This window comes from Cucurbita pepo, chromosome 5 (genome assembly GCF_057944985.1).
Source record: "Cucurbita pepo subsp. pepo isolate OVF chromosome 5, ASM5794498v1, whole genome shotgun sequence".
Lineage (NCBI taxonomy): Eukaryota > Viridiplantae > Streptophyta > Magnoliopsida > Cucurbitales > Cucurbitaceae > Cucurbita > Cucurbita pepo.
In genome coordinates, this window is record NC_141802.1 from 4,852,121 (window position 1) to 4,868,170 (window position 16,050).

A 16,050-nucleotide genomic window follows, 5' to 3' on the forward strand; every position below is an offset into this window, starting at 1 on the left:
GATCATGAATAATAAGTCATAAGTGGTTGCACAATGAGTTCATAAGGTTCTCATAGGATTCATACATTTTTTGGGCTCAATCCTAGTTCTATCTACAACTGAGGAAGGTATTAATGTAAACTCATGCTAAATGGTAATGGTTCACTAATAGAAATTAAATGGCAAGCCCCTAATAGTCTCTACACATACAAGTAAATCATAACCATTTCTAAAATGTTATTCAAATGCTCAACAATTCAAGTCGAGTTCATGATTAAGAATTAGTTCATGAATCTCTAATTGTCCTCGTATAATAGGATAATCATATCATGCTTTCAATTTTGTTCAATTATGTGCTTTTTCTGTCCTTTTCTTAAATCAACAAGATCCATTAACATTTGATGGTTAATTTGCTCGAAAAAACTTTGGATAGTACCCGTGAAGTTACCTAAAAAATCGAGTTGCGATTCTCCTCTTTCGAGCTTCTTTGTCTAAATTCCCTCTTCAACCTCCTTGTAAAGAGTCTTTCCAACAATACTCCCACAAACTTGAGCCCAAACTGTAACGACCCAGATCTACCGCTAGCAGAGATTGTCCTCTTTGAACTTTCCTTTTCGGGCTTCCCCTCAAGGCTTTAAAACTCGTCTGCTAGGGGAAGGTTTCCACACCTTTAAAATGGTGTTTTGGTCTCCTCCCCAACCAACGTGGGACATCACAATCCACCCCCCTTCGGGGCCCAGCGTCATCGCTGGCACTCGTTCCTTTCTCCAATCGATGTGAGACTTCCTCCAAATCCGCCAAACACGTACTGAAACTCCGTGAATTCGAGGTTCAAACTTCTCCCGACTAGCTTCTCTAATTCCTTTGAACAGTTCAGTCTAAACATCCTTTAATCCAAATATTACATGATAATCCTTAAAGGAGATTCTTTTAAAAAAGAAATCCTACAGAAAACAAAAGAGTATTTGGTCAGTAATGATAGTTTTATTTGGTTGGCTGGACTCTTGAACAAAGGATGTTCATAAAAAACAGTGCAGACGGCCAAACATTCCTCGATGCATGAAAACAAAATATCAAACTAACTCCACTCCACTCCACTCAACTCAACTTACTTGTCCAGACAAATAGAAAAGGTTAATGCAAGTGAGGCGTGAAGTTTTAACCATAGACATAAGAGACTCATATAATAATTTGAACATTATTTCTGAGGTAATCTTAAAGGAGTCACGTTGTAAGAGGGATTTGGTACTGTGTACGTAGTTAACACAAACAGAGGCTTCCAAGCAAAGGCTATTGGTAGAGTAAATAAATAGAGAGACTGGATGGGTTTCTGCTGTGTGAACACTGTACCATATACCGAATAAATGTTGACGCTCACTAAAAGCTTACAAAAGAAGATGAAAAAAAGTAAGGCATTGCAGACGGCAAACGTACCTGTGTGGCCCCCAATCTCTTTCACAATCAAAACATACATTTGATGTAATATTGACATAGAACCACCACTATGCCGTAACCCTACAAATAGGACACACTAAACTGCAACTTGCCTGCTGCTACGTCCAATCAATTCCATAATAGCTAATACACACAAAGAAAAAGGAAAACCCTTCTGCTTCGTCTCAACAAATTTTCTTCTCTTTTTTGGTGAAAACAGAACACACTGCCCACTTGGTGACAGTTGCAGCTCTACGTGCCTAATTTACGCCGTCTAGGTAGGTAGTTCAAACTATTCAATCTACAAAAGTGCACATGTCCCTTTGCATGATCAAGTTCAGATACGTGTCTAATTGTTAATGGGAAAGTGAAAAACTTTTCACCATATTCCTCCAGGTTTTAAAACAATGGTACGTTTCGTTCTTCTCTCCAATCGATGTGTAATCTCAGAGTTCTTGTGTCATTGTTGGCACACTTTCCGGTGTCCCCTTAAGGTTTTGAAACGAGGGTATACCTTGTTCCCTACTCTAATAGATGTGGGATCTCACTATTCCAGCGTTCTCATGACACACTCTAATGTCTTGTCTTAAAACTATTAGTAACAGCCCAAGTCCAAACCAATGAGAGTGTGTTTCATTACTCCCTCCAACCGATGTGAGATCTCACAATTCCAGCGTCCACGCTGGCACACCGCCCAATGTTTGGCTCGTTTACCATTTGTAACAACTCAAAACCACCGCTAGCGAACACTGTCTTTCTTGAGTTTTTCCTTCTTAGTTTCTCCTCAAAATTTAAAAAGTATATCTACTAGAGAGAAATTTCTACGTATTTATAAATAATTCTTTGTTTTACTCATCAATCGATACGAGATCTCACAATATTTTCGTCAAACCATGACTCATTCTCATCTCAGCTAGCAGCAATACTGGAACCCGCTTGAAGGGGGTTGAAAAGAAACAAAAATGGATATCTAGAATATATATACAACTTCATAGAACAATTACAGGTTATATGCAGCTGTTGAAGTATTAATACACTGACAAATGGAAATGGGAATCCAAAAGGACGGTGCATGGGTGCTTTTTATGGGTCGACAATCGGCTTAAAATCTCTGTGGGATTTACTTTCATAGGGGTGGAGACAGCTGTATTGCCCATCATTTCAGTCTCTTCCGACTGGATGGATCAATATTCCCAACTCCCCTAAAGAATCACATCTTGGCGGTTATAGTTAGAATTGATGCCTCGATTGTCCTTGAGATTAAGAAATTTTGCGATTGAATAAATGTCTATTTATCCCACTTTAGATGGTTCACAAGCCTAACTTTAATTTGTAATAACCCTCCACATGAGTTTCCCAGATTAATATCTATCATGTACAATTTTCTTTCCTCAGCAGGCTTTCTACAGATATCAATGGCAGATTACTACCCTTGGGAACATATAAAAATAAAAGTTTAAGATCCACACGTCTAGACGGATGCAAATTACGAATGGACACTCATATAAAAAATGCACAATATTTTATTGATCGGTCTTGATTCCCTAAGAGAAAGTTTCACCTTCATCTACCAACATAATTATACAGCATAGTTGATTTAAAACACAGCAACCTAATGTATGCATTGGAAGCAGATCAAATGTCAAAAATCAAGACATGAATATGATGACAGATTAGCACACGAACCGATACAAGATACAAACAGACGATCTCGACTATATGCCACATAGTATTTAACAAATAAATCAGAACAAGGAGTCATTGTGTCTACTAATTTAAAATTAAATAAATAAATCAATCAATCAAAGGAAGAGACGAATGACAAACCTGGCAGGAACGGCAGATACTGCATCACAGACTGCATTATCAAAGCCACTGCAGGTTGCTCAGATAGCGGCCAATTTTCTAGCTAATCGAGAAACTTAGCATATCCAATTTCATCATAAGAAAGAAGCAACTCTAGTTCGTTAAAAAGCAGTGTACAGTTTTCGTGATCACAGAAGAACGTGAACTTCGAGAATTTATGGGAGCATTCTGACCCCCAAGTTTCAGAAACTATTCATCAAACTCTGAGCAAGACAACATAGCCATCACTACAGTTCTACCCAGAGAACAACCAAAGGAGAAGTCGCCAATCTGAAGCTTGCCAATACGTCCAGCTAATTGAATATGTTGAAATTTTGACATAAGAATCAAGAATGTTCTCATAAATTAAATATGAAGTACGAAGGATCAGGGAAATCCCATGAATCAGAAACAAAAAAATAAAACCCTGAATAATAAGCATAATAGTCGGGTAACAGGTAAATAGTGACACCCACAACGTATTCTACCATCCAATCTCCCACATATAGAAACAAAAATATACTGTACATATATCTGCCCCAAGCACCGATGCTCATGCCAACCGCAATGGTGTCCATGACCGTCGGAAACCACCTTTTCAGGCTTAAAATAACGTAATATGATTGACCCATGATCATTCCAAAACAGTAACCTCATGATCCACTCTCCAGTAGTTTGCATCATTGAACTCCTTGATCCCAGCCTCATTTTCATCGGAATTCTCCTTTTCTGGCACCTTGGGGGCAACGCTCCTCTTCAGTGGCCCTGCTTCCCCAACAATCCCCTCCTTGAGAGCCTGCTCCATAGCCTTCTCAGTGCCCTCTAACTCCACACCAACGAACTCAACATCTTCTTCGAACAATGAGGGCACAGCTGTAGTTTTCTGACTTTGATCACTGCCTTCTGATCCATCGCTTGAGCCTGTTGTAGTTGGAGAGCCATTTGGAAGAAAGGCTTCTCCCCTTGTTGGAGAATTGACATTGGGCGCTGCTAATTCAATTTGAGATAAATCATTGGGATCAGAATTGTCATTGTCCTCAAACGGGTTCATTCTTGAACCGCCAACTTGCAAATCTGATGTTTCACCCCATCCTACCCAGTCAGGCAAAGGCCTGTCTCCATACATATCCCCTGCATCTGGTGTCTCAAACCTGAAGAATCCCAAATCATTGGATGCACTCAACCCAGAGTTTGAGATCCCGTCACCAGCAGGTTCACTCCCAGAAAATCTATCAGGAAGCCCCGACTTTGAACAGGAGGTGTCCACCACAGAATTCTTGCTAATGGTCAACTCCTCCTCGCCAATCACGACCTCATCATCACTGCTGCTGTTACCACCATTAGAAGTTCCATTCAGGTTAATCTCATCCATCCTCTCAGGGGGTGCTGTGCCTGCAGCTTCACTACTAACTCTGTCGTCTTGGAATGCGAACCAATTGGAGTTGGTGAATAGGCTACTGCAAGAATGAAACATTCCATATTATACATTCCACATAGTAGCTCAATCAATAAAAGAAGCTAGCCCGTGAAAAACAGACACAATCGGAAGTTCACATACACTTCCTAGATGAACTTTCTCATAGCCATTACAAAGATAAGAATCAATATATGATGAATTATAATGAAGAAAAGTTCCCTCTTCACGCCCAACATCCCATCCTAAGTGTTCAAGCATATGTAAATATGCCTACAAATGGGCCGTGAACCATAGGAAACAAGCCTGGAGATTCAACAAGAAGAATGTTGGTATAAGAACAAAATCGTTCAAAACTAGATCAGATCATCTACATAATAAAGACCAGGCTTAAGTGAAATAGTCATCCTGCCATGCGACACAATTTCCAGGCAACAATGGTCCTGTCGAGTACTTTCATGTTGATCCAAACAAGGTCAGTTGAATGTCCTATCCGATCAGAGCACATTTACTTCGAAACGTTGTAACCATGAAGTACAAGATCAATCCAATAAAGGGGCATCAAAGAACTTATCTCACAAAGGATTATTTGCCACAGTTACAAACCTAAATATGAAGGCATGATCATAGTCAAAGAGCTAAGCATTTTGCTGGTTTTTTTCATAGTTGATAATTATGAAACTCACCTTCCTTGATCATCACCAAGCCTAAGTGATGATATAACAACCTCAGCAGATTCATCATCAAAATATACATCCTGTACTCAAAGGACACGGCAGATCAGTAAGAAAATTGAGAAAATTTAAACAAGAAAATGAAAAGATGTCCTGCACCCACCACCTAGCTAATACATTGTAAACCGTATTCTTAAAGAACCTCACTAAAACTATGTCAGTGTTCTAACCAAAAACCAACTTCCCACAGTAAACAGAAACCTAGCACTCCATCATCTAAAATAACATTATTACCTCATCATCTTGACCAAGAGATCTAGGGTCCTGCAACCAAAACAAAGAAAGAATACATAAATAACTCCAATCTTCACTCATTCTCCTCCACACACACACAAAAAAAAAAAAAAGCATAAACAGTTGCGCCTGATCAATGTTTGTGCATGCTCTATACCTCCACAGTATCAATATTCCCATATGATTTGTATCTAAAAGCCTGGTTTAGATTATTTGCTAATGCTGACACATCATAATCTCTATCATGAAGGTCATCCTCATCACTATCCCTTGTCCTGTCTTGCAATGCAGTTGGGCGACTGCAAATTCAGAGAAGAATTGTTGAGAATTCAAAAATAGTCCGAGAGGTTAAAGTCCCACCACTCGTTATATATGAGAAGAGCGCTATATAGCATTAAAAGGAAAGTTGCCATTTTGGGAAATAAGTTTTAAATTCAATGAATCCAAATAATTAAAGACTTTCTCTCCGTCTTTTAAAATAGCAGAGAATCAAACAATGTAAAAGGACCCCCAAGAAGCATAAAAATATATTATAACAATAATCTAATAGAAAGCAACAAAATAGAGGGGGAATCGGAAGAAACATACATACAATTTATCGGCGATGAGCATTCTCGAAAAAATATTTTGTTCTATTGATTTGTACTTAAAAGTGAAAGTACTGAATCAAAACTACATTGTCCATATAATAAAACTTCCATACAACTGAAAATATAAAATTGCAGATGCACGTTCATGAGCTTTTGGGAAAATACCAGGGGGCAAATCGTTTTCAGATAAACAAAAATCCTGATATCAAAGAAATGATTCGTTCTCATGAATATAAATTTGGTACAAGCCTATAACAAAACATACCCACAACTCCACCGATAGACATTTTCAACCAAATTGCGTTCATGCAGAGTTGTAGCTTGCCACTCATTCCATTCAGTATTTTCCTGCAAAGAATTTACAGTTATGTCAACCAAACCAAAGATGCCATGCGGTTATTCTAAAATGTCATTGGTCCAAGAAAATGTTTAAAAGAGGGTTGAGTCTTGCATAATTTATCATAATTTATCTAAGAATCATTTTGAATATAGATTGAATACATGCACTTAAAGCAAAGAAAAGGGGGCATCATACTAATTTAGAGTCAAGAAAATACATCAAAAATCATCCATCTTGTCACATCATTAAGAGCTAAATGCAAACAGAAGTGGAAAGGGGAAGTTCCAATTACTAATGACATACATATGGAACAAGCTAGCTACGGAGAAAAGACCTGATTCATAACAGGCTTATAGTGGACTACAGACCATACCTCCTCCAAGTAGCACAAAAAGCCACCCTTTCCTCCGTCAGGAACTTGGGCTAGACATGGTAGTTTTACATTCTACAATATTAAAATTTCTTCCAAGCTAATTATAATCAGGAGGTCAGTTATACTCTACCCTAAACTGAACCTGGATTAATGAGTGCAAATTAAGAGATCATTTTTAAATTAGAACAATTTTGTTTTCCAACAATGCATGACCCAACGTATGTACGGGACAGAGTTAACCTACGTTTCTCAATTTTAACCATGTATCAGAGCTTTCAAATTGGTAAATGATTTATAAATTTTATAATTTTCCAGGAAAAGGAAATGGTTTTTTCACAAATTATAATTATTCAGAAAATATTAGTGAGATGCCAACTATAAACAATGTTGTTAGACGGAAAATGAACATACACATGATATTGAGCATACAGAAGATATGTACGAATACAGCTTTGACTATTGGAGAAACTAAAGTAATCCCATACATACCAGAAGATATGTACGAATACAGCTTTGACTGTTTCCCATCTGAAGAATCTTATTAGAGATTCGTGTAGTATGTCCTAAGTTGCATACGCGTGGTGCCCGCTTTCCAACAGCAGGAGATGTTGGCTACAAGAACAAGAAAATATTTACACCATCTTTAAGCTTCCAGAGATGTCAAGAAGGGTTTGTTTGGTTTTCACAAATAAACTACCTCAACCATGTTTCATTTCAACCACTAACACCAAGGAAATACAGAATCCATGGCAAATTTTATAGACAGATGTAAAATGTATAAGACAAAATGAATCTACGCTAATTTTAAGGCGTGCACTTTTCTTCTTATGTTGGTATATACATGATTAAATGTTATTCCCCCGTCACAATTTGTATCTAATACAATGATGTATATCAGCAAACAAACCATGTCAGAAGATTCTCTACCTGATTAGAATCGGCCAAAATAATTGGATTTTTCTCTGTTTGAAGAATTTTCCCCATCAAATTGCACTCTCGAAGAAGATGATCAACAATGTCATCTTTCTTACTCTCCAAACAAGACATTATAATGTTCTCTACATGATGGTGTAAGAAATTATTACAAGGGTACCTGCATCAGATAACACAGATAAACATAAATATAAAACACAAATAATTTTAAAAATTAATCAGCCGTAAAATACAAAAGATCCTACAAAAATGTTAGATCCCATAAAAATATAATTCTTATCATCTTTCAAGGCTTCAATTAATATGAAATAAAGAATTGCTTACTCAAAGAAAAGATCGATGACTCGCTTAATGGTGCCCGAGTTAATTAATTCCTTCTCTGCAGTTACATTGCCAGTTTTCAGCAGCACTGAAATGAACTCCACAATCTACAACAACAGTACAAAGAATTCATTCAGGAGTTAAACACACACACAAACCATATCAAGTTATAAAACAAAATCCTCTGAAAACTAGAGAAATTAAGAATATTACAGTCACATATGACGTATATTCTAATTTATACAAAACAAATTCAGAACCTACCTTCAAACGATGTTTTCCAAGAGGAGGCCGTAATTCACCATATGTTGTAGGTAATACTTTATCATCAGATGAAACGTTTAAGAGTTTTAGCAAATCACCTGTGAGACAAGTGCTATCAGAAATTAATGTAAGAAAATATTTCCAATTATGGAGACCATGCCGCTATATTAAAAAATCAAAGTGCTATTCATAATGCTGCACTCCGTTGTCCAAATCAAGGGGCTAGATATATAAAAGAAACCACAAAGGGTATACACCTAACAGTAGCAGGTCAATAATCATCAAATTTCCAAATAATTTAATAGCTAATAGAGAACATATTTGTGTTCTCTATTAATTAGCTAATAGAGAACACAAATGTGTGCTGCAACACCATACAGTGAAACAAACATCATAAACTAACCAAGTTTAGGGAGCATTGCACCAACAGTCACTGGATCAACAGGAACTGGGCATTCATACATGTGTTGATTTCGAAATGAATGAAACAAAGGAGAATATGCCGATAATCTCTTAGGATCCAACAAAGAAATGAATACAGAAAGTGAATGCACAAGGCCAGACTTTGAATGTGAATCTTCCAAAGCATGATCAAATATCCTTGCAACAAAGCTGCACAAGAGGTGATTAAGGAGTCAAAACAACTACAATTGTTTTACATAGAAACTGAAGAATAAGAGGTGCTTCTTGATCAACCTGGGGCTAGAAAGTTTGGTAGCAAGAGCAGAGGGGGCATTACGAGCTATAGCACATAATGTTTCGGCTGCATTTGCATGAACCTCGGGCAGATTCTGATCCACGGAACAAAATTAATACTATTTCAGTAATTGATATGACTCAAAGAGTCTATGTAGTACTAGTCTCCAAACTAATAAATGATGAAATATGCTTAACCATGAGGACAAACAGAAATTAATCCATTCCAAACTTGTATCAATTATTGACTAGTACTTCAATACATTTTTTTCTTTCCTATTAAATTTAAATTTCATGCATGTCAACCAGAAGGAACACCGAAAAGAAAACTGAATTTAGCCTTTTCAACTACAACTTCCCATTTTCTTTCCTTCATTATAAGCATTCAGAAATTCCTTTGCAACTATCATACCCCTAAAGGTATCCAACTAATTTGTCCTCACAAAGACTCCGCCATGTGCTGCAAATTGTATAAAATAAAAAATTGTCCTAAATTTTAGAGTTAATAATGAATTCGTGATAATTGAAATCAACAATATGTCCAAATTTACAACTCCATACAGTTCCTACTTCAATCCATTTACAACTAGTATGACATAGCACAAGAAGATGTGAAAAATTGGAGAAAATATGTTGAAGATCCCCACATAAAAGCAACTGTTTTAGTGTATAGCATGAGGCAAACTAAGGACACTCAGATTAAAATGTAACCAGCTAAATATGTGACGTTGTTGGCTTCCACCAGTGTACAGCAGCACAAGCAGTTCAAAAACATTTAATTGGGCCAAAGATCAATGTTAATGCAATTTATCAAATATATAAAATGAACTCAACTTATCAACAGCAATGTAGAGCACAAAGTCTCCAACAACCAATATTTCACATCTATATAATTATACAACAGGCAAAATCTTGATGCAAATGCAATTTATCACTCACAGATGGACTCAGCTTGTCAACAATCATTTCCAGCATATCACTCTCAGACAACCATTGCATCACATCCATAAAATTTGGATAGACATGATCATCAGCACCTACAAGTCGAACCAGAACCTGTATAGAAAACTCCATATCATCAGAGTGTAAACTAGGTAGAATTTAAGATTTTATAGATAGTGAAGCCTCACACGCCTACATTACCTCCATAATGGATGTAATTCCAATTAAATCAACTAATTGGCGCAGTACATTTTGATGAGCCTGCAAAAGGGGAAGAAAAAGCATGAGATGGCTGTTCAACTTCTAAGCTGTAGGACAAAGAAGTTCAAAAGAAGAACTGAGACTAAATTGTAGCTATATGTCGAGAAGAATATAGCAGCTTGCAACCATCAACTGCAGTTGGCAATATCTGACATGGAGTGTTTGATAAAATCCAGCATAATTTAATAAACAATACCACATCTGGGAAACACATTCCAGATACAGCAATAAACAACAGTTACATGAGAAGTAAATCAGTCATGAATGTCTGGGAAGATGAAAGGCTCAATTAATGTGCCTCAAGAGTCGATAATGAGCAGCCTCATAAGATCAACTTTGAAAGAAAAAAAAAACAACACATTCAAACTCAAGAGAACAAAATTATATTGACCAAAGTGTTAGCTGAGAAGGGTTTGCTTTTGAGAGCATAAATTCTTGGTTGATTGAAGAGAAAACATACATAAAATAAAATACAGCTTGGGTAATTCATGTAGTCGAATTATATAGATACATATATTGCAGCCAGACACTAGACAGTGAAAGGAAGTCACAAATAGAGCAAGAGGCAGAAGTAAAGATCTTGTATAGATTGACATACCTGGACATAGTGCATAAGTGGAACTGTCTTCCGTATCATGAGGCATATGATTACCTAATTTTTAGAAAATGAGAAGTTACAAGGTGTAAAACTCCCTTCAGGAGTATACAAAGATCACCAACCCAACCAGAAACTTCATTATGATTACCCAAACTTTAAAGCGAAATTTAAGGAGCAAGAGATGAATCCAATTGCTCAATAAAATTTCAAGGTACCTTGCTGAAATAACCAGCTAACAAAGCACTATGAGGTCGGTCTGGTTCCAAGAAGGAGAAAAGCATGTCCATCAGCTGTAGTAAAAGTAAAATTGTGGTGTTAATTGTTATGTTAACCACATCAATTGTCTTATCAAGTAGATGATCAACAAAAAAAAAATTACAAGCCTGTACCTCTGACTCCTCTACTAAAGTCTTCAAGATAACATCAATTTCACAAGTAAAAATCTCACAGGCAATAAATGGGAACCTAATTCACAAGTTAGTTATCAATAGAGCAGTTTGAAAGCTCGGTGAAGAAACAAAAAACTGAAATGTGGGTGAGTGTAAATAATTAAAATGGTATTACTTGAATGCCCGTTTGCTTTCTGCATCCTTTGGAGGTTCTTCAACAATGTAGCGCAACAATTCTTCCACCTGGGCTCTGTCTCGTAGACTGAATGCAAAAACAATTAACCATTACTGTCCATGTATTAATCATAAAATATTATCACCCGTATAAGACAAGAAAATTCAACAAATATTGAAATAGGCATAATATGATAACAAAAAGATTCATGTTAGTAATAAAAGTAAAAGATATTGATATATTGGAAAAATGAATCCTACAAGTTAACTAAACGACTGTTCAGAGCTTTGCATTCTTGGATTATTTCTTCTTCATCGAGAAGCTCTTCCAATGAGAAATTCTCTTTGTCTAAAATTGATTCCACCTGACAGGGAAATAAATGAAAAGATCAGCAGATGATTAAGTGATGTAACTATAAATTAGGACAATAACATTAGTCCAATTTCCATCACACTGAAATGTACTTCAGTTTACATGCCTCTTTAAAAATAAAAGATAAAGAATTATATGCTTCTATCGCAATACTTTCCTGAGAAACAATGGGAACCCATTCAATATGCGAAGTGATTAATGTTACACAACATGCTGAAGAACCAAACAGGTTACATCTAATCCATTCATACTTCCAAATCAAAGAACCGGTTAAATTTGATTGATATCGTGTTTCCACAGTCAGGAAAAGAAATAGAGAGAGAGAGAGAGGGAGAGATGATAAAGCTATTTTGTTTGCAAGATAAATATCACGTTCCCCAAACTAAGGGAAAACTTTATAATAATTCAAAAAGTTAGCAGAAATGTTATTCAATTCGATATGTATCAATACAATCATGCAGCCTTACTCTGGAATTTAGTTGGAAACAGAGTGCAGATAAATTTAACAGGTCAACTCTTCAGAGGCTAAACTTAAACTAATTCAAAAGGTTAGCGAACGTGCTATTGAAGTCAAGAAGTATCTGTACAATCGAACAGCCCAACTCTGGAATTTCTTGGGAAGCCGAATGCAGATGAACGTAACAGGTCAACTCTTCATCAGTTAACTTAAACCTGACTCAATCAAAAAACCTTTAAAGGGAAAAACACATCTGACAACCAACGCTAGGGCGTTTCAAATTCAGGAATAGTTAAAGCGGGACAACATAGAAAAGAGACACCTAGATGGGGAAGCACCAGTTTTCATTTTGCAACACATGGTATATGCATGTAACATGAATTACAAAACAACGACTACGACAAACACTAACAGCTGCTGGTCATCCAGCTCAAACAGTCCAGTCTACAAACGATTCCCTAAAAAGTATAACTGGATTGCGAAAATCCCAACGTAATTAGGGAGCTCGAACACAAGAAAATGGGCAACAAATAAAATCGAAAACAAAGTAATTAGCCGTGGCAGAAAACAAGATACATTAAAAAAAAAAAAAAAAAAAAAAACAGAAACAAAAAAATCAAGAGTATAAATCCATCCACGATTTTGCAAAGAACAGAAAAACAACCACCCCCTTCTCTGTTCCCCAGCCATTAGAAAAAGACATAGAGTGAATTAGACAGCCATAGTCGGTGTAATTAGATGCAATAAAATCACTTACAGGAGAGGAAGTAGAAAGGGAAGTTAGCCTCCAAAACATGTTGATGAAATCGAAGGAAGAGTAGATCTGCAAGCCCTATTCGCAGGGAAGGGTTTAGCTGGAGAAATGAGGAAAAAAGAAGGTGGATAATCCTGAAAGAGAAGTGCAGCAGCTGTGAGAGAAGAGCTGTAAATCTGAAAACCCTAATTTTAAGGGAGATAGAGATCGGGAGTAGGCAAGGCCGTAAAGATCGAGAGCAATAGAGAAGACAGAGCCACGAATGAAATATTATTTTCAAAGTTCAGAGAAAGAAGGGGACGGAAAAAATATATATATAAAATTAAACTAAATAAATTTTATAAAAAAAAAAATAATATTTTCTAAAAAATTATTTTTCCTGTGATAAATTATTTTTGGTATCTTGTTTTTTATTATTATTTTATGGATGATATTTAAAAAATAGTCAAAAGTCTTAGTTAATTACAGAGATAAAAAATAATTAAAAAAGACCCATTACTAATTATTTGTAAAGTTTCACTTTCAAGACTATTTTTTTTTTATATAATAAAAAATTTAAAATTATATTTTAAGCATAATTTAATGGGAGCTTAAAAAAAGGGTTGGCGTTATTATTGCTTTTAATTTCAAAACAAAGTTAAATTTAAAATTTAAAATTTAAAAATTAAACAATAATACGGACATCGCACCACTTAAAGAATTAATATTTTTAAATGATGTAATATATATATATATATATATTATATTACTACGTGCAGTAAAGATGGAATAAAATAGTGAAGCTGAGTGTTGTATGACGCGGTCCAAGTGGAATTTGCGAGAGGCGTCTTTGAAATTTGAAAGTGACACGTCGAACTAGGCTCGCTGACGTGGCACGAGGGTGTTTTTGGAATTTGGTTGATGATATTAATATGATGCTTACAGCAATTGCATAACATGACTTGTATTTAATGTTCAACGGTAATCACTATCTCTTTAATTTGAATGTTCAACGATTACCATAAGGAGTTCATGAAAAACTCGTGGATTTTTGTGGGTTTAATAATAATAAATTAATTGTTGACTGTGTTTCTTTTTTTATTTTTCCAGGTTCAATTAATTAATAATCATATTAATTCAAATTTAATACTTACCATTTATTTGTATTTTGTAATTTATTATTATTTATTATTATTACTTCAAATTCTTAATAATAAAAATTATCATAATTAACGTTGGAGAAAATATTTATAAATGTTCGTGCAAAACAAAGGAATCTCCCGTAATAAAAGACTTTGTTAACGGTTACTCAATCATGATCTCATATAAATCTTTTGTGACTTTTAAAAGATTTACTCAATGAATCTTTTATGAAACTGAGGTTAAAATTGAATTGTTCTTCCACTTGTAGCATAACTATTAAGTTGCAAAATTGACATCCTTCCAATTACAATGAATTGGACTGACGCATGTACGAATCGACCAAATGAGCTTTGGTTGACCCGTGTACAAGACAGTTTCGTGGACCCAAGGTGACCCATGTATGGGGTCAGGTCTTATGGGCTATGAGCGATCTACACGAAAGTCGAATGAATAGGCCTTGACTCACCACATTGGCCTTTGGGGTGGGTCAACAGAATTGAGCCTTGGCTCACCATTATGCGTCGGGCAATCACGACCTATGAATTGGCCACCGTGAGTCTTGATTCCAAATCTATATAAGTTTTGGATGTACTCCACCTAGCTAGGTTCGTCATAATACATGTAATTCATCGAGTATAAAAATAGAGAAGGAGAAAAATGAAAATTACATCAATGGAGTTATGTAAGTCAAAATGTTGTACAACTGAATACGTATTAGAGTACAAATTAGTAGACAACAGCTTGGATGTTTTTTTTTTACCTAGATTGAATTATTTAAATTCAACGGATTTATAGAAAAAGAAAATTTAATTTATAAACTATATTTTATCAAAAATATGCGTGTCGTACATAATATTTAATTATTGATTTATAAGTAACCTCGATCCATTTGAACTAAATCTATACATGCATCAATATCTTATAATATTTTATTCGATACTTCTTCGAAGTTTGATAAATATGTTTTATAGATAACGAAATGAGATTATAATAATTTAAAAATTTTAAAATAATAATAATGGAAGAAAATAAAAACTATCAATTCCAACCAATTAAGTTAGGGTAGGTTTTATTTTAAAAAATTGAGTGAGACTTCAATTTTTTATTTTATATTTTCAAATAAGAATAATAGGCGAAATTCAAATAGTCGGAATTAATGAACAATATATCTTAAACTGATGCCACGTATGCATTCGTTTATCAAACCTGACCCCACCACTGTCGGTGGGCCAATCATAAGCTGTTGGACAAGTCAAAGTTGACCGAGCAGGATGAGAAGCCGATTTCGGTGCTAGGCGGGGCTGTAATTGGGAGAGAGATGAAGGCGAGGCAGGCGTCGGTTCATCCGGTGGTGGACGAAACTCGGACGACCGGTGGCGGAAACGGCGCACCGATAGGGAGGGCTTTGATTACAAGGGGGTGTCTATGTGGGTTAGAAATAGTGAAATGGTTGGCTTTCTTGTCTCCTCCTGCAGATCACCAGCAGACTGCGGCAGCCTGTGCTTGTGCTGGCATCACAGTTCTAATAGACATCGACGTTGCCCCCTGTTGGGTGAACAATTGTGTGCAGCGGTTTCAATGCTGCAACCGCAATGGCATTCCTTTGCTGCTTCACCACATTGCCTTCCCTTTTCTTCAACTTCTCGTCACTTGCATCACCATAATTCCTTCCTTCAAGGTAAAGGTAAAAGTTAATTTAAGCAAAACTAACCGTCCAAGTCCATTGTTAGTAATTATTCTCGTCTTTAAACTTTTCTTTTTGAGCTTCTAGCTTTTATTAGGGAGAGGTTTCCACCACCTGGTGTTTGGTTTTAAGGGTGTAG

The 16,050-nt window shown here is 35.9% G+C and overlaps 1 protein-coding gene across 2 annotated transcripts; it reads right to left on the reverse strand.

Moving 5' to 3' along the window:
* Window positions 1-3,599: 3,599 nt before the first annotated feature.
* Window positions 3,600-13,396, reverse strand: LOC111795956 (uncharacterized). Of its 2 annotated transcripts, none has more exons than XM_087123943.1 (19): window positions 13,109-13,396; window positions 11,783-11,886; window positions 11,523-11,609; window positions 11,348-11,423; window positions 11,174-11,248; window positions 10,959-11,012; window positions 10,301-10,360; window positions 10,097-10,213; window positions 9,158-9,252; window positions 8,865-9,073; window positions 8,462-8,559; window positions 8,201-8,304; window positions 7,871-8,036; window positions 7,433-7,555; window positions 6,496-6,578; window positions 5,798-5,939; window positions 5,641-5,670; window positions 5,359-5,429; window positions 3,600-4,712 (listed from the first exon to the last, which is right to left on the reverse strand). In XM_087123943.1, the coding sequence occupies exons 1-19, from the start codon at window positions 13,145-13,147 to the stop codon at window positions 3,893-3,895; spliced, it is 2,553 nt and encodes an 850-aa protein (XP_086980069.1). In that variant the 5' UTR covers window positions 13,148-13,396; the 3' UTR covers window positions 3,600-3,892. The 2 variants fall into 2 exon arrangements, with proteins under 2 accessions (XP_086980069.1, XP_023534372.2); XM_023678604.2 differs by having other exon boundaries at window positions 3,600-4,715.
* Window positions 13,397-16,050: the final 2,654 nt, after the last annotated feature.

Bases quoted from the DNA above. Each gene is read 5' to 3' on its own strand.
- LOC111795956 (XM_023678604.2), bottom strand. From the start codon at position 13,147: ATGTTTTGGAGGCTAACTTCCCTTTCTACTTCCTCTCCT. The intron at 10,361-10,958 runs GTATGTCAATCT...CCCCTTTTGCAG, and splicing joins CACTTATGCACTATGTCCAG to GCTCATCAAAATGTACTGCG. The intron at 5,430-5,640 runs GTAATAATGTTA...CTTTGAGTACAG, and splicing joins CTCTTGGTCAAGATGATGAG to GATGTATATTTTGATGATGA.